The sequence below is a fragment of the Lissotriton vulgaris genome, chromosome 5, assembly GCF_964263255.1.
Source record: "Lissotriton vulgaris chromosome 5, aLisVul1.2, whole genome shotgun sequence".
Classification (NCBI taxonomy): Eukaryota; Metazoa; Chordata; class Amphibia; order Caudata; family Salamandridae; genus Lissotriton; species Lissotriton vulgaris.
Window position 1 is genome coordinate 258,309,659 of NC_141693.1, and position 23,882 is coordinate 258,333,540.

The window sequence follows — 23,882 nt, forward strand, 5'->3', positions numbered from 1 at the left end:
ACATACCAGCAGAGGCGGGCTGAAATGGTTAGGCAAGCAAATGCTAACTTTCTAAAAGTAGCATTTGCAAACACAGGATATTAAAATAAACTTTACTAAAAGAAATATTTTATTATTCTGAGTTCAGGCATCCTAAACATGACTCTCTACCATGCTCCCTGAGCCTGCTGGGATTATAGAGTGTAATAATTCCAGCAGCCCATTCTGGCCTAACGGGAGCAGGTAGCCTTCAATAGTGAAATACGAATTTAGTTGTAATTCACTACTAGGACATGCCACACACATCAGGGCTTGTCCTACCTTACACCTACAATGCACCCTGCCCGCGGGTCTACCATAGGGGTGACTAATATGCAGTCAAGGGAAGGTTCAGGGGCTGGCGAGTGGGTGCACTTGCCCAGCCGGCATGACAGTACGAGACTGCACGCGGGGTCTGCAGTGGCAGTCCCCAGACACATCTTACGGCTGCTTCTGTGGGTGGCGCAACCAGCGCTGCAGGCCCACTAGCAGTATTGGCATTCACAAGCCCTGGCACTCCTAGTGCACTTTACTAGGGACTAACAGTAAATCCAATGAACCAATCATGGACATCAATCACATGTACAATTTCACAGTAGGGAGCACTTGCACTGCGGCACGGGTCGGCCGTGGCGCAGTGCCCTGAGTATCGGAAAACCAGCAAAACATCGGAGGCACACCAGCAAAAAGTGGAAGGGAAACTCACGCCAAGGTGCCAGGTCTAACAACCGCTATCAGATTTTTTTCTGTAGAACTGGATTTTATTTCAGCTTTAGTGTACAAATGTGATTTGTAAGCTATAGGTACAGTTTCTCCCTCATTAGAGGTCAAGTATGTGAATCCGCATCTTCCTGGGATGACTCTGATTACACGATTGCGTGTGTTTTCACGTGTTTGCAATTTTGTTTTAGTTAACATGTCTGTTTGTAGTGATCTTAAAATTTCTGTGTTTCGGAGTCCAATTTATTGGTTTGAAATCAGGTCTTATTAATTCATAGAGAGGTTTAACTGTCTCTGCATAATTTAGTATGTATGTTCTTCCGAAATTCAGGAAACCTAGTATTGATTGTAAATTCTTTAGCGTTTTTGGTGCTTGGAGTACAGCACATTTCTCTAAGAAATTGTCTGCTAGGCTCTTGCCTTCACTTGATAATTCATATCCTAAAAATAGGACAGTTAGATGGGCAATTCGTGACTTTTTAAAGATGAATTTGTAACCCTCTGAAGTGAACTCAAGTATTATGGTGTTCACTCTTTTTAAGTGAGTCTCCAGGTCATCATCTGTGAGGTAGATGTCATCGACATAGGATAATGCCTCATCGTCGTAGATTTGTAGTAACTCTGTTACCCTTGCTGAGAATAATCCTGGGCTATTCTTGAATCCCTGTGGGAGTCGACAGAAGTGATTTTGTGACCCCATTATTGAGAAAGCGGTCAAATACCTGCTTTCAGGTGCAATGTTTTGACAAAAGAATCTTTTAGAGATATCTAATGTCCTTTTATATTTTTTGCGCACAATGTTATTCATTAGTGCTGCACTGTGTGAGTTTTGTACTGCAAATGTTTTACAACAGGAGTTAAGGTGTCTGTAGTCCAAAACTAGACAATATGAATCGTCTGGTTTGGAGACTGGAAACAAAGGATTGTACATTTGTGAGGTGCATGTTTCAATCACCCCTTGATATTCAAGTTGATCTAAAATCTACTTGACTTGCTTTTTAGCTTCTTGTTTAACTAGGTACTGCCTTTGTGCAGTGGGTTGATTTTTTTTTTAACTGGATTTTGTGGTGAGGTGAATCCTCATCCCATCCCACATGGCTTTTATATAAAGCTGGAGCTTGGGCTACTGCCCATTTTCTTGCAAGTGTATATTTTTTATGAATTGGTATTTGATTAGAGAAGGCAGGCATAATTATTTCTTCGCCATGAGGGCACTCCCTGACAAACTCTTGTGGCCAGTCTTTTTCAGCTAACAGGATGTCCTAGCCTTTCGAAAGATTATCCCAAAAGAGACCTCTTACTTTCCTCGTCTTATCCCCCTCTATACGTAATGTTATTTCGTATATTTTATGGGGTTTGCTGACCCTGGTATCTGCAGTTTCCACCTGAATGTATTCATTCGTGTGCACTGTCTCCAGATGATTCATCAGGATCTTGCGAGCTATGCTGTCTAGCATTGTCTGGGCCCACTCTGTTTTTCAGCTGTGTCCTCAGAATCCTCGGCATGTTTAATCTTAATACTTGCTACCTTCTTTCTGGGATATTGTGATTTATTACTTTGATGAGCAGGTTACTTGTCTTTGGACTTGACGTGCTCTTCTCTGTGTTCTGATCGTCCTCTCCTTTCCGATTTTGTGCGGAAGATCGAGAAAGATTGAGTGAGAGTGATCGAGAGGGACGTGTATCAATATCTTTATCTATCAGGTTTTCTCAATTTATCCCTATCTCTAAGGTTGTATCTTTTTTCAGAGGGTTCCCTTTGGGGAGACTTGTTTCCTCGGTCTGGAGATTTTTCTCTCCGTTTAGGAGACCTTCCTCTGGACTGGAATCGTTTTTCCCTGGGAGTGGACTGTTTATTACCCTCCCAGCTCCTTTTTGGAGTATTCATCAGTCCGAATGTACCAGAGCGCCAGCGACCTTTAACCATCGCGCACGCTGCTTTGTATGATTTTTCCACTGCATTGTAGTGTTGTGCAAATCTGTCCATGTAGATTACACAAGTGTTCTTTTCTAGAGGCAGAATTTCGATTGGCAGAGGATATTCTTGTTCGTATTCTAGATCTAGTTTCTTCAGTTTCGGGTCAAAATAGTATTTCACTTCTTCTGCAGCAAGAGAATTTTCCAATTGTATCCATTCTGGATCTAATGCCATAGCATTTAAGTTGCGTGTGCACGTTAATGCCTCAAGGGCTGATTCTGCTGTAAAAACAGTTATCCTTCTGCCTTGGGCTTGGGCTCTTTCTTTTGCTACAGCAGTTTGAACCGCTGTAGGAAGGGGGGTCTCTAGTTGGCGCAGTGTAGCACTAGCGACAAGCAGGGACTCTCTCTTCCTCGTCAGGGCTGAGGGTTACCTTCCAGACAACCTCTGCTTACCCTCTAGGTAGTGTGGCTTAAGCAGTCGTAGGCTAATCTTTGGGGCACATAGGGTTAAACATTTGCAATATCACACCATCACAACCAACCCACCACACAATGACACCAAACTGTATTTGTGAAAATATATATCTTTATATTACTTTAAGCAGGTTGGTAAATACAGTTTGTCAAACTTTCAATAGCGGTTCCAGTTTACTTAAGTTCAGGTTGCCACAGTTCTTTCTTAGCAATAAGCAATCTTTTGGGCCTTCTGCCCAGGTTCAACAAGGTTCAGTGTTTTGTAGCGCCTCAATGCGCTTTCTGCAGTCTCCGCTCGCTTCAGGGAGGAGATCGGGCCCGGCCGGCTAGAGTTCACGCTTCCCGCGTGGGCTCCGAGGACCAGGAGCCGTGCGAGCCTCGGTTTCAGAGGCGGCTCGCGTTGGGAGCAGATAGCGCGGTGCGAGCTCGAGTTGCAGGACGCTCGCACCGTGAGGATACAACACAGTACCTTTCAAATTCTTATGGAGCGGGCGGCTTCCAGGGGAACTGTCCCACGTCGCGTTGCTTTTCCGGGGTCGCTGTTCGCTGCGGCTCTCAGCCGGGCAGGTCACGGGTCATCCGGGGCGGCGGTGCTCTGTGGCGGCAGGGCCCTTCCTTCGTCGTTCGCTCCGACCCTGGAGGCGGCGGCGGCAAGTGGCAGTACGGTCCCCAAGTGCAGGACGTACCCAGCCAAAGTGCCGGTTGCAGCTGTGCGCCCACAGCTGAGCTGTCGGGCAGGATACCGACCAGAGGGGAGTTATCACAGGGCGGCTGTCCGTCGTCGCAGGTGGATTGACGGCTCGAAGCGCAGTCAATTCGGGAGCTTGGACCGGACGGGTCCTCCTTCACTTTGCTCTCGGGCTCCCGGTGCAGAGGCGGTCACGGAGTTCGGGCCAGCGGCGGCTGGACCTCACGTTGCTCTCGCTGTTGCTTTGGGCCCCGGTCACGGTGCTTGGGGGGATGTCGATGCCTTGGATTACGGGGAGCGTGGCAGGCTTGCCCAGCGCTCCCAGACCCCTCTGTCAGTACTGCAGCGATAAGCAGCACACACAGTCGCTTTCTTCAGGATGTAGCGCCCACTGGTCCTGGGGCACTGGTCAGGGGGCAAGTTCAGCAGCAAGCCCTTGGAGATCTTTCAGCAGAGTTTGGCACAAAGTTTCACAAAGCAAAAGTCTTCTTGTAGTCTTTTCTTTTCCTCTCCTTCTGCAGCAAGGCACCAGACACAGGCAAGAGACAGCACTCTTCCTTGTCCTTCCAGGTCCTTCTCGTCGGGCAGAGTTCCTTCTGTAGCACAAACAGGATCTAATTTACAAGGAGCAGGGCTCCTACTTTTATACTGCATTTCTTTTGTTCTTACAGGCCAGGGGGGCCTTTGCATAGCCACTTTCAGTCCTTGAGCACTCTGGTGGGTGCAATCCGGCTTCTGCTTTCAGTGTGAGGGGCAGGCGCATCAGACGCCCCACAGGAGGTGGAGCCAACATTGTGTGGACAGAGGTAGCCAGAAGTACCTTGTTGATGGGGCTTCGCCCTTCCTGGGCCAGGTGTCGGCTGAGTCATCAGTCGCTCCCCAGGAGGGTGGAGCCAGCATTGTGGTGGCAGAGCACAGCAAGATTCAGAGTCAAGAGCCACTCCTACCTCCCACTAAGGTGTAATCTGCGCATTCACCACCTGTCATCCCCCAGCCCTGTCACTCACACATCCCAGACAGTCAGATACACATACCAGCAGAGGCGGGCTGAAATGGTTAGGCAAGCAAATGCTAACTTTCTAAAAGTAGCATTTGCAAACACAGGATATTAAAATAAACTTTACTAAAAGAAATATTTTATTATTCTGAGTTCAGGCATCCTAAACATGACTCTCTACCATGCTCCCTGAGCCTGCTGGGATTATAGAGTGTAATAATTCCAGCAGCCCATTCTGGCCTAACGGGAGCAGGTAGCCTTCAATAGTGAAATACGAATTTAGTTGTAATTCACTACTAGGACATGCCACACACATCAGGGCTTGTCCTACCTTACACCTACAATGCACCCTGCCCGCGGGTCTACCATAGGGGTGACTAATATGCAGTCAAGGGAAGGTTCAGGGGCTGGCGAGTGGGTGCACTTGCCCAGCCGGCATGACAGTACGAGACTGCACGCGGGGTCTGCAGTGGCAGTCCCCAGACACATCTTACGGCTGCTTCTGTGGGTGGCGCAACCAGCGCTGCAGGCCCACTAGCAGTATTGGCATTCACAAGCCCTGGCACTCCTAGTGCACTTTACTAGGGACTAACAGTAAATCCAATGAACCAATCATGGACATCAATCACATGTACAATTTCACAGTAGGGAGCACTTGCACTGCGGCACGGGTCGGCCGTGGCGCAGTGCCCTGAGTATCGGAAAACCAGCAAAACATCGGAGGCACACCAGCAAAAAGTGGAAGGGAAACTCACGCCAAGGTGCCAGGTCTAACAACCGCTATCAGATTTTTTTCTGTAGAACTGGATTTTATTTCAGCTTTAGTGTACAAATGTGATTTGTAAGCTATAGGTACAGTTTCTCCCTCATTAGAGGTCAAGTATGTGAATCCGCATCTTCCTGGGATGACTCTGATTACACGATTGCGTGTGTTTTCACGTGTTTGCAATTTTGTTTTAGTTAACATGTCTGTTTGTAGTGATCTTAAAATTTCTGTGTTTCGGAGTCCAATTTATTGGTTTGAAATCAGGTCTTATTAATTCATAGAGAGGTTTAACTGTCTCTGCATAATTTAGTATGTATGTTCTTCCGAAATTCAGGAAACCTAGTATTGATTGTAAATTCTTTAGCGTTTTTGGTGCTTGGAGTACAGCACATTTCTCTAAGAAATTGTCTGCTAGGCTCTTGCCTTCACTTGATAATTCATATCCTAAAAATAGGACAGTTAGATGGGCAATTCGTGACTTTTTAAAGATGAATTTGTAACCCTCTGAAGTGAACTCAAGTATTATGGTGTTCACTCTTTTTAAGTGAGTCTCCAGGTCATCATCTGTGAGGTAGATGTCATCGACATAGGATAATGCCTCATCGTCGTAGATTTGTAGTAACTCTGTTACCCTTGCTGAGAATAATCCTGGGCTATTCTTGAATCCCTGTGGGAGTCGACAGAAGTGATTTTGTGACCCCATTATTGAGAAAGCGGTCAAATACCTGCTTTCAGGTGCAATGTTTTGACAAAAGAATCTTTTAGAGATATCTAATGTCCTTTTATATTTTTTGCGCACAATGTTATTCATTAGTGCTGCACTGTGTGAGTTTTGTACTGCAAATGTTTTACAACAGGAGTTAAGGTGTCTGTAGTCCAAAACTAGACAATATGAATCGTCTGGTTTGGAGACTGGAAACAAAGGATTGTACATTTGTGAGGTGCATGTTTCAATCACCCCTTGATATTCAAGTTGATCTAAAATCTACTTGACTTGCTTTTTAGCTTCTTGTTTAACTAGGTACTGCCTTTGTGCAGTGGGTTGATTTTTTTTTAACTGGATTTTGTGGTGAGGTGAATCCTCATCCCATCCCACATGGCTTTTATATAAAGCTGGAGCTTGGGCTACTGCCCATTTTCTTGCAAGTGTATATTTTTTATGAATTGGTATTTGATTAGAGAAGGCAGGCATAATTATTTCTTCGCCATGAGGGCACTCCCTGACAAACTCTTGTGGCCAGTCTTTTTCAGCTAACAGGATGTCCTAGCCTTTCGAAAGATTATCCCAAAAGAGACCTCTTACTTTCCTCGTCTTATCCCCCTCTATACGTAATGTTATTTCGTATATTTTATGGGGTTTGCTAACCCTGGTATCTGCAGTTTCCACCTGAATGTATTCATTCGTGTGCACTGTCTCCAGATGATTCATCAGGATCTTGCGAGCTATGCTGTCTAGCATTGTCTGGGCCCACTCTGTTTTTCAGCTGTGTCCTCAGAATCCTCGGCATGTTTAATCTTAATACTTGCTACCTTCTTTCTGGGATATTGTGATTTATTACTTTGATGAGCAGGTTACTTGTCTTTGGACTTGACGTGCTCTTCTCTGTGTTCTGATCGTCCTCTCCTTTCCGATTTTGTGCGGAAGATCGAGAAAGATTGAGTGAGAGTGATCGAGAGGGACGTGTATCAATATCTTTATCTATCAGGTTTTCTCAATTTATCCCTATCTCTAAGGTTGTATCTTTTTTCAGAGGGTTCCCTTTGGGGAGACTTGTTTCCTCGGTCTGGAGATTTTTCTCTCCGTTTAGGAGACCTTCCTCTGGACTGGAATCGTTTTTCCCTGGGAGTGGACTGTTTATTACCCTCCCAGCTCCTTTTTGGAGTATTCAGATTATTTTTAATTAAGGTTTTTTCAGGATTTTCAGTTAGTTGGGGTTTTACCGGTTTCCCACCCAAACTATCTCTTCCTAGTTCTTCATAGGATTTTTCTATGATTCTGGCAAGTTCAAATGGTTGTTCTACTATATCTGTCTCCTTCAATTTCTGGCGGATCGCCACAGATGCTGCTAGTTGAACTAATTCTCTGTATGCCTTCGTTAATTCTTTCAGTTTAACTAGGAGTTCTTCGCTTGACATTGTTTCGATGTCTGGGTGTGTTGCGTAACTGGCTAGAACCAGCCCCGTTGCTTCCGGTCTACCTAGTGGACCGTGCCTGGTGATGTGATTATTTTGTTTTAGGGCGCCATTAAACCAGAGCAGGTGCTCTTGGTAATTTAGCGGGATTTCAACGTCCTCGAAAGGAGTGTATATTTCCGGAGGTTCCTATATTTTGTAATAGTGGAATTCTTTTGTTATAGAGTTTGCTGCTGGAAAGTGTATCCATGAATAGAATATCTCTGTCTGACGATATTCATGGGCCTCTACCACGAATATGACTGTACCACCACGTGATGTCAGTCAATTTTTTATAAGTTTAAGAGTTATAGTTCTCCTTACGTTGACCAGAATGAGTATAACACTCGGGTCATTTTCTTGGATGGCTGTGTCATCCTCTATTAGTTGACCTACTATTCTAGCTCTCTCAGCTTCATCGTCACTTTCCACCATTTTTACTGACAGAAAGCTCTTTGTTGCAGATCAAGTTTCAAGGAAACAAAGATTAGGTGCACAATATTTTTTGAACACTGTATCCTTCAACGTTGACTAAACCAAAAACTAATACATAGGAATCTCTTCCTACTAAGTTCCGGCGGATATTAACCTTTCACCCACTCCAGACGTCTTTTGGAGTTTTTACGGAGAAAGGGTTCTGTGTGAACAAGCACGACTGAGTTACTCTAGTGTCTTGCGTTAGATTATCGCCTTACCAAACGTTGGGCGCCATGTAGTGTAGTTCCTATATTCCCAATAGGCTCTGCGGATTGGAATAATATAAACAGCAGTGTAGACGTAAGGCTGAGGTCGACTAGGTCTCTACTGACTATATTAGACTTAATTAGTTTCGCCAGCTAGCTCAGAGGTCAATAGAAACTTTCTCGAATGTTCAGGAAAGAGTTAACTCTCCGGATTAGACAAGAAGGGATTAGCTTCTGACAACCGTACAAACATGACAACTTTGCTCCCTCAGAATAGAGTGTATCTCTAGAGTCGTGTGAAAACAATTGGCAGCTATTTCACTCAGTCAATCGTGCATACTTAGTTTCACCAGAGTGCAGAGAAATAGAGAGACGGGTGTTTTCAATAAAATGGTGTTATTTTATAGAGCAGTCTTCTTTCTCATGCAAGAGAAATGAATTGCCACAATTGCAATACTTATTATGAAGTAAAGTGCGTATAGTAAAAGTAGTATTACAGAATAATACTGTAAAAGCATAGATATGGTTTCTTAGCCATATGATACTTAAAATAGATAAAATATATATACATACATAAAACCATTGATTAACTTTCTCAACTGGTGCTTCTAACTACGCCTACCCCGATGTACCTGACCTAAGCCTAACACTTGGGAAGGAGTAAGTAAGTAGCAGTTTAAGTTAAGTTGGTTAAGATTGTTTTTGCCAAGGATCTGATTCAAGAATTCTCTTTAAGGGTTTAGTCAGCTCCGTAATTTAGTAATAGAATGTGGGAGGTCTGATATCTCTTTCTTCAGGACTCGATCTCCCAGCAACCCGCAAGGGTGACTCGGGAACACCGGAGCTGGATTTTCTCGGCGTGAGAAAAATTAGCTTCTCCAGCGCGTCAAAGGGGAGGGGCGGCTTCCGTGGGCTCTCGCATCAGCTGGGCTCTCGGGCAAGTAGATAGCCGCTTAGCTCCAAACCCCCGTGTGTTTGCTTAAGGCAACCATTGGTATTTTATACCTGAAAGGTGCCGGGTTTGACGTAAGGTTGGATATAAGAAGTCATTAAGAACCAACAGTTCTTGCTGGACTCCAGGAGTTCTTGTTCAAATCAAATCAAAACAAAAGCAGGGGGGAAATTTCCCGGGCTGCTGGAGGCTTGGTTTGTTTAAAGAACACGTTGTGCTTTCTAGGAGTCGATGGGAGTAGCCGTGCTGTGCTTTGGACTGCATGGGCTATTACTGAATATAGATATGATTCTTATGCCTTTGTAAGGATATTATTGATTATAACCGCACAAGGGCATGAATCGGGAATATCGAATTGGGGTCCTAGATAGAAATAAAACACCTGAAGACTACTACTACTTGACCCCAGCCCTACTGGCCTGTCTGTGGCTTCGAAGAATATGCAACCAAAAGGCGACCTGTCTTGCAACCGGTGACCTCTGAAAACCCTAGGAGCGCTGCTGAGTTAGAAAAAGACTCCAATCTCCCATGGATAGCGGACCTGTCTAGAAGAAATCTACTCCAAGGGTTCTGGATCTAGCTGGAACCACAACTGCTACCCACGCTGCACCCCACGCCTCCAGTCTGAGTGGCTTATCTATCCAGTGAAGTCTCCCCAGCGATCCTGACTGCAAGTCCAGTGCTGGCTGACCTCTCCTGATCTCCACAACGGTACCTGCAGTGTGAATCCAGTGGCTCCCCCTGATTGCGACTGGCTGCAGTAAGAAGACTCTGACGTCGAAATGCACCCCACACCAAAGCTTCTGGGCCTTGATGAGCTGAACAGACGTTGCCCCTACGACCACCTACACCTATACATTAGATCTGCTGTCGTCGGTCTCTCTCCTTCAACCGCCTGTGCCACTCCTACAGCCTGTTAGCTGACAATAGAATCCTCATTGAAGGGCATTGGGCTCCCAATGCTGAATTTGCACCCTACCGCACCTGTGCTGCTTGTGGAGTCTGTTTAGTGGTACTGTGGCCACCCTCCCCGCCCTCTCCCTGTGCTTGACCTAACCCTTAAAGCTTTGCCCCTGAAATGATCTACTTAACTGCAACCAATCTACTTACTTGCAGTGGCTTTGAGCACCCCCAGTTTCATTGAAACGCTGTGGACCTAACTCCGATTTCGACCTCTGCAGCAGTACGCCACTGTGCCTCTGGCAGTGCAGTTTTAGTACTCGCCTGCCCATGTCCTTTTCTGACCTTTGGTCCCAAAGACTGGAACTGTAAGTTTGATACCTAACTGTTTGACAGCAATATTGTTTAAGCCTAAGGCTGCTCGCCTACACTACCACTAATAGAGCACTTTGGGTTTTACATTGAGCCCTGTACATGTTTGGGGAACCACTAAAATATGTGCCCCGTATAACCACCTAGTGGCATGCCATTTACAGAGCCAGCTTCCAACAATATGGGGGACAAGCGTGCCTGATTTGAATGCAGTGGAAGAATTGAGAATCTGCCATTTGGTGGTACTCCTTATTTGTATCGAAGGGAACTGGTCTTCTCCCTTTACGGAAGACCCCTAGTTTGCTGATACCGATGTATTTTCATGGTTGGAGGCCCTTCAATTTTCCCACCTCTGCAAACTCATCGCTTTCCCACAGTGATGCTTCACTCGTCAGAACTCCCTTTCATCCAAGAAAACTGTTTGCAGCATTTGCACATAAATGACACTTATTCTGCAAATGGTTACTCTTACCAAGTTCTCTAAATTTATCCTGTGCTCTTTAGTATCCTTTATTAATATGAGCTGGTTATAAAAACATGAAATTAAATGAATGTCTTCTTTCCATTCTCCTAAATACTTTTCCCTCTTTTCCACCTTAATGCACCCGAATGTTTGCTCAGAGTTTTTTGTATTTTCCCTCTCTCTCTGTTAATCACCTAAACGCATCCCATCTCTTTTCAGAAATTTACAAAACCTATCTTCAGTGAAGAGTCCTACCTGGAGTTGTACCGGAAGCAGAAGAGGCATCTCAATACTCAGCAGCTTACTGCTTTCCGTCTTATCTATGCCTGGAGAGACAAGATGGCACGCCAGGAAGATGAGAGCACTGGGTAAGCCCATTTAGAGAAGATTGTGTCTCTTTCTGGAAGCTAAGAAGTGTTGATACAGCATAATGAAGCGATTCATCACACGGAAGAAACCTGGTTTCTCTCTCTAGCTAGTGGTATGATAGTCTCCTGAACTGCCATTAGAAGACAGCAGCAATGTCTGAACTTGTGGATGCACAAAAAATAGTTGGCATAGATTCATTGAATTTGGTTGTGGGTTTATTGTGCCATATTACAGAACGTAGCTCTGAATGAGTAGATTCACTCCCTGCAGCCTGTCAATCTATATTCTGCCCAGCTGTGCAAAACTACTGTCCTGCAAAAGAACTCCTGTTATGTGTTGTGGGTTCAGGGGTTGTGTGTGTGTATTGATTGTTTCTGACCGTACATGTTACTGGGTGCTTTGATTTTATAGCCATATATGTTGGGAGGTTATTTCATTGCTTACAAACGGTACTTTGGTTACTAATAAGTCTGGTGAACCCTCTAAACTGCTGCACTAATTTGAAGAGGATGAAGTATGTTTACAGCTTGTGTTCCCCACTGCTCTGCCTGTATGGCATAATGTGGTTTAATAAACCTTTTTCACTAGTTTTATATTGATTGACTTTCTCTTCCCTTTCCCTTTCTTGCTTCAGTTATGTCCTGCCAAACCACATGATGCTGAAGATCTCAGAGGAGCTCCCCAAGTGAGTACAGGGTTATCATCCCAAACTGTAGGAACTGTGAAAAGTTTTCTCTGAAGTAGCATGATTCTCGCCGGTGTTTAATCAAGTCTGTGAAAAGGTTGTTATTGTCTTTATTTGCTAGAATCCAAATACTTTAAGTTGTACGAGGAGGTGGCTAACGTAAATTTCTGTTGCCATAACACCCGTCACTGCCCACGAGCAACCGGTTGCTGAGTGACAGAATTGTGGTCAATACCTGCAGTGCTTTATAACAGACTAAACCTTAATTTACTTATTTTGGTTTTATTCATTGAGACTGACATTTTACAACCTATCCAAACAAGGGTGTGTAATTTGCCTGTAGGTTTCATACTTGCCTTGCCCACATACAGCTCCTCAGCCACAGGTCGAGATTCAAGTCCGGACGCAGTGCAGAATGAGAACTTTTTTTTTTTTTTAAGGTGCTCGCAGCCTTGACCAGGATGAAGGTGAAATTGTCAGTTAAACGCTGGTTGGCTACTTTTCCCCTTATGTGCCACTGAAGATCTGGAGGAATTTGTTTCCCAAAATTTCTCCTGATGCCCAAACAACCAAAGGAGTACACTTCTAAGGCCTCTCCAGGACCTTTGGGGAGGAAACGTTAAGACTCCTAGGATGTCGGACAGGCCAAAAGCAAAGTATAGTCCAGGTGCAGTTCCTCTGGCCAGCTGGGCATTTCCATGAAAATACCTCTGGCAGCGTGTTGTCCCTGTAGCCACATAGGTGTTCAGCCAACTGATCCTTGGAGTACACTTCTTTGTGCTGGGTACAAGAGGATGCCGTCCCTATCCTTCAGGGCACTTCAGGTCACAGACAGCAGGCCCAGAATTCTTTAATTTTTTTGCAGGTCCAGGAAGGGTCCTAAGGATGGTAGTATGGGGTGCCACATGTATGCCTGGCACCAGCTAATGGGTGAGGGTACTGCTGGGCACTCCCTAACCAATAGGATAAAAGTTCCTGGGAGTAGCCCACCCACTTTTTCAGTAGTTCATTTTGCCTTATTGCAAGCAGTCCTACAGCGCCAGTTATTTGAAATTCAAGATGGGAAAATTGTTCTAAGCTTGTGCAGAGCATGTGACTGTCCACCCAGTGTGACTAGGGTAAAGAACAGTCCTCTTCTCTATGGTCACTCAAATATGGTTCTGTAGGAAGCTTTCCTCTCACCGGGTGTGGTGCCAGTAAGACTATGGGGACAGCAGCTGGGTCCTTTCCAAGTGTCACCTAATATTTGTTTGTAATAGGGCAGGTACCTTTGAAGTTAATTAGTTCCTGTGCCTACTCTGTAGGAAAATGCAAATTTTGACATGGCCACCCCTTTCCCTAGTAAATGATGCAATTTTGACAGAAGTGTTGGGTTCCTGCTATCCCGGTCCCCATTGCCAGATCTTTCCCTAAAACTGTACAATTGTTCCACCAATTGGCAATACTTTTAGCACCCCCGTAAGTCCCTAGTAAAAGGCACCATGGGACCTAGGGCATGGATGCTAAGAGGATCCTTAACCTCTTCGCCGCTAATGACAAGGGTAACTCGTCATGGAATTTCCATTGATTTCAATGGAAATTACATTGATATGCAGGCACCACCCTTAGCATCCAAGTGGTTAAGGGTTGTGGCATGAATTTTGCCACCCTAATGGACCCCTCACCACACTCATGACAACTGCCATTGCAGGCTACATGACGTACAGACAAAAGTGAAGACACGGCACACCTCCTGTGTGCCATGTCTGCAGACACTCCATGCAATATATGTAAGCCACCCCTATAACAGGCCTTACAGTCCTAATGCAGGGTGCATTGTATTGTATTGCATGTGAGGACATATCTGCATGAGCAGATATGCCCGTGTGATGTCTGTCGATTCTTGGACATTGCCAGTGAACAGCGAAGCCATCTTGAGTATATGTACTAAGCACTGATGATTGAGTTCCCCAGCTATATGATGGCTTCACTGACACCAAAGATGTTTGGTATCAAACAACTCCGGTTAATAAACCCACACTGATTCCAGTGAAGGATTTATTAATACATGCACTCAGAGGGTACCATAAAGGTACCACCTGGAAACCTACCAGCCCCTAGTGTGCTGACTGACTGGTGTATACCAGCCTGCCACCATAGACTGGTTTCTGACCCCTGCAGGTGAGAGCCCACGCACTCTGAGGGTAGAAAAACTGACTGCTCCGGACAGAGGTGTTGTCACCTCCTGCAAGCAGGATGGCTAATAATCAGCATATCAAGGCAGGAGGCTTCAAGGGCTCTGCTCCCTTTGATATGCGTCCCAGGCTTCCCCTCCAGAAAGGGAAAATGTTACCCCCCACCCGGGTCCCATTTGGCACCAGTTCAGGAGGGAAAATCAGCTAGTTGGGAGGAGTCTTCACAATAAGGCCAGTTCCACCCTTAAGATGGGCTACCTGATGGGAACACGAAAACTAGAATTCCACCGTCTTGTTTTTTTTAAAAGCATTTGTATTGTGTAAAAAGTCATAGACAGTGCAGTGCCTTAACCCAGAAAACATCTGCCACATCAAACATTGCAGATCATTGTCTTTGACAGTTAGTTTCTGTAGTAGGGGATCTCTGTGTATAGTCATAATCTAGTGAATAGTCCCGCCCATGTGCGTGGACCCCGGAGCAATCAAAAATAATCTCTTAAATTGTCAAAAAATGCAGAACTGCAAAGACACTTAAGAGAGAATTTAAAGACCGATAATGCAGCCTATATCCACAGGCTACACTGTCCAGTACTTCAACTAGAAATTCCACCAAAACAACCACACAAACAGCACAGCTTGCCCACTTTCCACACAGAGAAAACTCGCCTCTGCCAGCAAAAGCCTCTGGAATGATAGCGAGGAAGGTATGGACAGACAAGCCCCATAGGCTGCCATTATGTGGCTCAAATAGGATACTGTGCCTTTAAGAAAACTCCAGAACTCTCTCAGTATCCCAGAATGCACAGCAGGTCCCTTTTACCTTCAGTTCTTTTTTCCGCCTCCTGCAAGCAGGACCCTGGAGCATTGAGCTCTCCATTTTTTTAAGGGTTTCTTGGTGATTTTTCACTTTTTCAAGTTCTTTAAGTGCTTTCCTAAAGTACTTTGGTGCTTTTCTTCCTGATTATCCTTTGGTGCACTCTTTGATTTTCAATATGCCTGCATTATTTGACAAATGTCCAGAGTGCTCCAGGAAGAAGGCCAAATCGGATCCACACGAGGTGTGTATCATCTGCCTTCCCTCTTCTCATGTCCCACAGGAGTGTGACATTTGTCAGGGCTTTTCTGGCAGGACCCTGAGGGATAGAATGAAGATCAGGCTTCAGGGCCTGTAGGACAGAAGGCTGAAGGCGCAAGGTGGGTCTGGAGGGGCTTCCTCTGCCCATGCTGAGGCCTCTGGGGGCTCCCCAGGGGCAGGAAGACCAGCAAGCGTCCCCATTCTCTGTCTGTGTCGATTGCACCGACTACAGCGTCGAGAGGGATGACAGCAGTCTGTTACCCGTCTCCCCAGGGCTCTGGGTCGAAGCGGTGTTCGGCGTCGAGGGAACTGAACAGGCCGCCGTCGAGATCTCCTGTGACGATTTAGTCGTCGTCCTCGTCTGAGTAGTCGTCGAGTAATCGATGTCGAGAGGCCCGGCGTCGGCGCTCGCCATCGAGTCGACACCGCTGTTTGCCGTCGCCGTCGAGGGGATCCTTGACGTTGAGGAGAAGATCGCCGTCGAAGTGAAGATCGCCGCCGAGGCGAAGGAGGTCGCCGTCGAGGCGAAGGCATTCGCCGTCGAGGGAGAGACTGTCGCCGTCGAGGAAAAGACGCCCGTTTTTTATTTTTTTTTATTTTTGATATTAGTAATAGTGTTATGATAATTACGTAAAAACAGACCCATCAACACTGAATTATGAATTAGCGCAAGATTATGACTGAGAACCCGTATTTTTTTAGTTGAATTTGTCACTCGATCTTTGTAAACAAACACACCCCCCTTTCTACCTCCATGACCAGTACCATAGAAAACTCCATCGGAAGCGTGCTCCCGGCGTCCAGGGGGCAGAGCCAGCACAAGACGCGGAACACGCTTCCAACGCGGGTGAGTTCTCCTCACTGCCCGCCTTACAAACTACAGGCAGACATCGATCTTTGTAACATCATATTGATGTCTTTTTAGCCTGGGACGAGTGTCCGTACCCTCTGAGGGAACCACTTTGAAATTATCTTCAGGTAAGACCTCACACGAGGTAACCTTGCACTATGTCTAATTCCATTAAGATAAGAGGGCGATATCAGCTATACTCAACCTTCGTTTCCCTCCAGGTTCACACCATGTACACCTAATCTAGAGGTATGACCTATTTTACATAATCATTTATATGTTTCAGATCGTTGCGCTAGGTCCAGTACTAATGATATTTACTGTATATTCCAACTAACCACCTAGACATCAGAGAATTAAGAAGTTGTTTGCACGCTGGTCTCAAAATATCGCCACTTTTTAACTCGCCATAAATGTCACTACTGTTGAATGTTTTCCTCACAATTTCTAAGAAAATGTCTCAAATTGAGCTTAAATTTTGACAAACATAATGAATGTTTTGACCACGACTATTTAACATTAATTCGTTAAAGTGCCACAAGTTACCCCCTCTTCTTTCCATCTTTCTAGGTGACTCTTATGAACCATAGTGGGTAAGACTATTATGTTGAAATGACCCATCAACGTCATAAATAGTGATAGTATCTCTGCACTGTGTCTGTTTGTTTATATGTCCTGACGAATGCTCTTAGACCCACGGGCCAAGAGAGCAGAAACATGTTGACGTTTTTTTGTCCAAAAGATATATGCTAAGGATTCCTAACTATCCCCAGAGCATACCCATACCACCTTTTTAAACTAGTGGTCCAGCGATATGAATAAAGAGTAGTTAGTCGCTTGGAAACTATTTTATCTTCATCTTCCAGTGGGGTTACTCGAATTATCTCTGGATACTGCCACGAAAAACCAGAGATTGCCTCGGGCGAGGCTGGCAAGATACTAATTGTCAAACCCAATGACTGTTGCCATAACGTCTGTGTGGGGCGGAGAACAAGATATACCGCTTCTCGAAATACACAACGTTTATAAGGGTTTTTCAATATATCTCTTGGTACAAGTGGTCACAAGTGTCCTATCCACTCTTGATAAAATCTACCTAGTTCTGGGGAACAGATAGGACAGCAATTCCTCCTCCCTCACATTGATAAAACTCTTAGACTCACATCACTCAAGCCGGAGGCTCAGCAGCGGGTGGCCAATCTGCCCTTCTCAGGGGAAACCCTGTTCGGCAAGCATATGGAAGATGAGATGGCCCGCATGAAAGCGGAGGCCGAGACCCTGACGGCTGTTGGGTTAGAGAAGCCCAAAGAAAAAAAAGCCTACCGCCCGTTCCAGAGAGGGTTCGGGGCACAGGGCACAGGGCCGAGGGCAGGCTTCGGGACAGCAACAGCAGTTCCAGAGGCCCTTCCAGAAGCGCCAGAAGGGGAGAGGAGGCCAGCAGTCCTCTACAGCGAACAAAGGCCCAGCTGGGTCTCGACCCTGAGTGGTTATTTCCCTTACATCAGTTACCCGCTCCGGTGGGGGGGAAGCGTTCAACTTTTTCTGGCAGAGTGGAGAAAAATTACTCAGGACAAGTGGCTGCTGAATATTGTTTGCAATGGATACAGTCTTCGGTTCACCAGCCCGCCTCCATCAATTCCTCCCGTCAGCTCGCAGTTTCAGCTGCGCGAGCTCCAGGTGGAGGCTGATATCCTGTTAAGGAAAAGGGCGATAGAAGATGTACCTCTGTCTCAAAGAGGAAGAGGTCTGTACTCCTGGTTCTTCCTGGTTCGCAAGAAGGACAAGAAAGAGTTCAGGCCCATTCAGGATTTGCGACAAGCAAACAAGTGGATTCGTACAGAGAAGTTTCGCATGCTGTCGTTGCATCAGATTTATCCTCAACTGCAACAGGGAGACTGGCTGTGTGCTATAGACCTACAGGATGCGTACTTCCATGTGCCCATTGCACACAAGCACAGGAAGTTCCTGCGATTCCAAGTCGGCGGCAATCATTTAAAAAAAAAAAAAATGTTGGCGAACCTTTATTGGTCTTTCAAACGAGTACAGGCACAGGCCTACAACCACCCTGGCCGGCCACTAAATAAGTCATAAGTATCGCAAATCAATTACACGTAAACAAGGCAGCACGATGTCAGGAGTTCTAACAGAGGTACAGGATATAGCATGTGTTGAGGTGTGCTTGTAGACAATCGGGATCAAAGAAGGTTCATTTTATAGTATCAAAGTAACAGGATCAATGCCATACGATCATACCCGGTCCTACCAATAACAAACATAAAGCGGAAGGTCAACAAGCAATGCAATCACAGTAGGAGTGACGGAGATGAAGTATACAATCAGGATAAACATCAACACAATCACGTATCAGAGCAAATCAGCGCCCCATCCCTCGAGCTGGATACATCGCAAGACCCACAGGAGACTGTAACACCACCACAGAAAAGAGAAGAAAAAAAAAAAGGGCCATAGAACCAAGGAAGAAACAAAAGAAATTAAAAGAAAAGAACCCCCTCCCCCACCCCGCACCCCTGCAGAAGGCCACGGCCTACCCCCCCAGCAGTGTGCCTGTCGCCCTAAATAGGAAACCCGAAATATAGCAAGAAGAGAAGTAATGAAGACGGAGGAGGAGAAGAAATCACTATACGGGCTCCCAGCCGCCAACTCCCCCGAGCCCCGGACTGTCCAACCTACACATAAGTAGAAAAAGAAATGGGAGAAAAGGAATCATGAAGGAAAGCCGTCGAACAAGCTCTCGGCCTCTTCCTCCTGCAAACTATAAGCCCCCCCCCGGTAGTCATCAATCTCGGGAATTATAGAATTATAGTCAATTAACATATATTAATGCAGAACATGATTTGCCACATGACGCTAGTCGTTACACTCGTTGTAGTGCGTGTCCCACTTTGTCATCAGCCAAACAAACACCAGAAAGCACCGAAGCGTCTTCAGCCCTGGCCCGTGCGATCGTGTGCACATACAGAGGTCGGCTGGCCAGCCGCCATTTTAGGTGGTTTGGGAGACCAGGGTAGCCAGGACAATCCGTTGGTTTGCCCATCAAAGCCGGCAGGAAATAACAGTGAGTAGTCAAAGTCAGTGCGGGAAAGTTCCATGCACGACCGAAAGTTCCCAATGCCTGTTGTCTGGCTCAGTAATACAAATTCCGGGAGAGGAGGGGAGGCCACCCCATCAATCCACAGCTGAAATGTCGGAAGCAGCATCTGAAGCCGAATCTCCACCACGGTGCAGGTCCATAATCACCGGACCCCTCCTTACCGGCAGCAATCAGCCCAGTAGCTATCTTGTGGTCTCGGTCCTCCAGCATCACCATGTCCGCCGGAGCAAGCAGTACACTCCGCTCGGTTGCCGGGTGTGGCACAGGGCTCTGTACCCGAGAACAATCCCGTATAGCACCTCCCGCAACGTGAGCCATGGCGTCCAATCTTCTCCCTAGGTCGTGGGCGGTACAATCCAGGGCGACAAGCAGGGCACCAAGAGCCCCCAGAACATCCCCGATCCTTGGCGTTGCCCCGTAGTCATGAGCCGCAGCACTCCCCCTCACAGGTAGCTCCCCGGCAGGCTGCGATGCAGTAGAGAGGACGCCGCTCTCCCGAGCGTCCAACCGGTCACCATCCTGCCGCCCCCAGAAATACGGTCGAGCCGTGACCATAGGGGTAGCAGACTCCATAGCGTTGCAGACTTTAGCGTGGAAGCGGGCTCAACCAGCGCCAGGACTGCTATCTCCAACCAGAGCCCTCAGTGCCCCAGCATAGCACACGTGATGCCCAAAATGTCACCCACAAGAACATCGGGAGAAGGAGAAATAATGTCCGAGAGGCACACGGGCAGGAAAAAGATGAAATATGGGCACCCGGGTCCACAGTGTTACGCAATCACTCGACCCGCTAGGTGCGCTGGATAGATGCGGCAAAGGCGATTAAGTCAAACGACTCGTTCGGGCAGGTCGACTCCTCCCCGCAGCAGATGGCCGCTGTGGCTGCATCAGGGGCTGGCCGTCCCACTCACCCATAGCCCCGGTTCCATGGCTGCTCGGGGCCGGAGACTAAGCGAGGACATTTCTCCGGTTCTACAGCAGGTAGAGATCTCGGGAGCACACTACCGGAGGCAGCATCATTTCTCCGAAACAGAGTTGTGGCACGGTTCAGGATGGGATGCAGGATGAGTGTGCAGAACAGGAAGGTCGGCGGAGCCGAGAGCCTAGGCGGCCATTTCAGTCGCCAGCTTGGCTCCTCCCCCGGCGCCAATCATTATCAGTACACAGTACTGCCATTCGGGCTGAAGTCTGCGCCCAGAACGTTCTCGAAGTGCATGGCAGTGGTAGCTGCACACCTGAGGAAGAACAAGGTGTTTGTCTACCCGTACCTGGACGACTGGTTGATCAAGGCCTCCTCCTTCTCAGAAGCTCAAGCACACTTCCAGAAGACGTGCGTTCTATTGAACAAGCTGGGGTTGCTCATCAACATGTCCAAGTCTGTCCGGTCCAATGCATACAATACTTGGGAGCCTCCATCAATACGCTATCAGCAAGCGTGTCTCCTTCGGAGGAGAGAAGATTATCACTCCTTCGCAAGGCTCAGGCTCTTATGACCGCTCCATCTACAACAGTGAGGACGGTGTCTTCTCTACTGGGGTCGATGGACTCTTGTATCTTTCTCACGCCTCATGCACGGCTACACATGAGACCACTGCAGGAGTGCTTGGAGGATCAGTGGGATCAAAGGAAAGAGTCTTGGGACGACAAGATACAACTGTTTCTGCATGCTCTTCAGTCTCTGAAGTAGTGGTGTTCAGCGGAGAATCTCCTCAGAGGTGTTCCCTTCCACAAGGACATTCCCACACAGACTATTGTGACGGATGCGTCTCTCCATGGCTGGGGAGCGCACTCCGAGAGACTTACAGATTCAAGGGACGTGGTCTCCGACGGAGTCCACGTACCACATCAATTTCCTGGAACTCGGAGCTGTTCACTTGGCACTGAAGGCCTTTCATCCGTCCTTTCAGACCAACTCTGCTTGTACAGACGGACAATACGACCACAATGTATTACCTCAACAAGCAGGGTGGGTCGAGATCGCGCACTCTATCGCAGGAGACACAGGCGATCTGGCACTGGCTTCTGGCCAGAGGACTGACCATAACGGCTACCCATCTGCCAGGTGTGCAGAATGTTCAGGCGGACGCACTGAGCAGACTGATTCAGGAAAACCACGAATGGGTCATAAACGACGAAGTGCTAGGAGAAGTCTTCGCAAGGTGGGGGACTCCAGACATAGATCTGTTCGCCACTGCCGAAAACAACAAAGGCAGAGACTTCGCATCCAGGTACTACCAACAGGGGACGTTGGGGAATGCCCTATGGATCGACTGGTCGAACAGCTTTCTGTAAGCTTTTCCGCCCATTCCCCTGATTCCGGCGGTGCTCATCAAGCTGTCCCAGTCCAAGGCACGGATGATCCTGATTGCCCCGGAATGGCCCAGGCAGTGGTGGTTCACAGACCTGCTTCACCGGTCGCTCCTTCCTCACGCCTGCCGTGCAGGCCGGACCTTCTCACGAAGTTCGGGGGGCAGATGGTGCACCCGAACCTCTTGTCTTTGACTTTGGCGGCATGGCTCCTGAGAGAGTGCAATATGGCCATTTGAATCTACCAGAACACTGTATGGACATACCGAAGGAGGCTAAGCGACCTTCCACTAGGACTTCCTATGCTTACAAGTGGAAGAGATTCTGCATCTGGTGCAAGTCCAAGAACTATGACCCTACGACGTGTAAGGAGGATGTCATCCTTCCTTATCTTCTGCATTTGGCGCAGTCTGGCCTTAATTTCCATTCCATTAAGGTCCATCTTGCTGCATTGACAGCCTACAGGAAATGCCCTTCACAGACTTCCTTCTTCCAGATCCCTGTGATCAAAGATTTTTTGGAAGGCTTGAAGAAAGTATTCCCTCCTGTCCGGCTTCCTTCGCCTTCATGGGAATTAAATGTGGTGCTGTCCAGATTGATGAAGGAGCCTTTTGAACCTATTCATAAGGCTTCGTTGCAGCACCTGTCCTGGAAGGCGGCGTTCCTCGTGGCCATCACATCGGCCCGTAGGGTGAGGGAAATTCAGGCGTTGTGTTGCCAAGAACCTTATACTGTATTTCATGCTGCTAAGGTTGTTATGCGTACTCACCCTAAATTTCTTCCCAAGGTTATTTCTGATTTTCATGTCAACCAGACCATAACTTTGCCTACGTTTTTTCAGAATCCTTCATCTCCAGCGGAAAGGTCTCTACATTCCCTGGATGTTAGGATGGTGTTGAGGGTGTTGAAATTTTATCTGGATAAAACCAAAGATATTCGTAGGTCAGACCAATTGTTTATCAATTATAGTTCAGTCGGGACCGGTCTTGCAACCTCCAAACAGTCCATTTCTAGGTGGATTGTGTCCTGTATACAATTGTGTTACCAAAAGGCTAATATGACCTTAGGAGGTAAACCTAAGGCTCATTCCACCAGGGGCAAAGCTGCCACGACTGCTTTGCTACGTAATGTTCCAATTGCAGAAATCTGCAAGGCGGCCACTTGGAAGTCGGTCCATACCTTTGCTAAGCATTACTGCCTGGACACTGATGCCAGGACAGACGCTCAGAATCGTTCGCACAATAGTGGTATTTCTTTACTCTCCACTGCCGCTTTGGTGTGGGGATGGGCTTGCCATTCTATTCACTAGATTATGATTATACACAGAGATCCCCTACTACAGAAGGAGTAGTTTCTGTCCTGTAACTCCAGTTCTGTAGTAGGGGTATCTCTGTTATAGTTATAAGCGCCCGACCTCCTCCCCGGTGGAGAAAGATATTCGTGTAAGGAATGCTACAGGTCTGGAGTATTACGCCTTCAAAAAGAACTGAAAGTAAAAGGGACCTGCTGTGCATTCTGGGATACTGAGAGTTCTGGAAAGTTTTCTTAAAGGCACAGTATCCTATTTGAGCCACATAATGGCAGCCTATGGGGCTTGTCTGTCCATTCCTTCCTCTCTATCATTCCAGAGGCTTATGCTGGTAGAGGCAAGTTTTCTCTGTGAGGAAACTGGGCAAGCTGTGCTGTTTGTGTGGTTGTTTTGGTGGAATTTCTAGTTGAAGTACTGGACAGGGTAGCCTGTGGATGTAGGAAGGTACCTCCTGACTATGGTTGCCCCCAACTTTTTGCCCTGTGTTTTAGCTGGTTTTGGACATAGTCGACCTGAGATCCTGCCAATCAGGACCCAGGCCTACTGCTCTCTTTAAAATGGATTCCATGTACCCTAGGTACAGTTCCAATTGGGACTGGGCCACCTTATCAGACCCTGTAACTCAGGGCATGGGTGTACCCAGGGCTGCCAGGGGCTGAAGCATGTATTATGCCACCCCTCCTAAATCTGACACAACTGGCTGCATGACAGCTGGGGCAAAGTCGTGTAATCACCCTTTGCTATAGATATAGTATACCTATATCTAACCCTAAAATGGACACACAGATTCCGATCAGTCACTCCTATGGCAGGCCTTAACAATCCTGAAGGCAGAGTGCTTGGAATCGTGGGAGATGGTGCTCTGGCATGAGCTGA

At 46.9% G+C, this 23,882-nt stretch overlaps 1 protein-coding gene across 1 annotated transcript in view; it reads left to right on the top strand.

The window, feature by feature from the left end:
- Window positions 1-23,882, top strand: part of EXOSC10 (exosome component 10) — a 289,910-nt gene that overhangs the window by 117,678 nt on the left and 148,350 nt on the right. The window contains exons 12-13 of the mRNA XM_086921318.1: window positions 11,345-11,493; window positions 12,129-12,179. Of these exons, the coding sequence (XP_086777444.1) occupies window positions 11,345-11,493; window positions 12,129-12,179 (200 nt within the window). The remainder of the gene's footprint in view (window positions 1-11,344; window positions 11,494-12,128; window positions 12,180-23,882) is intronic.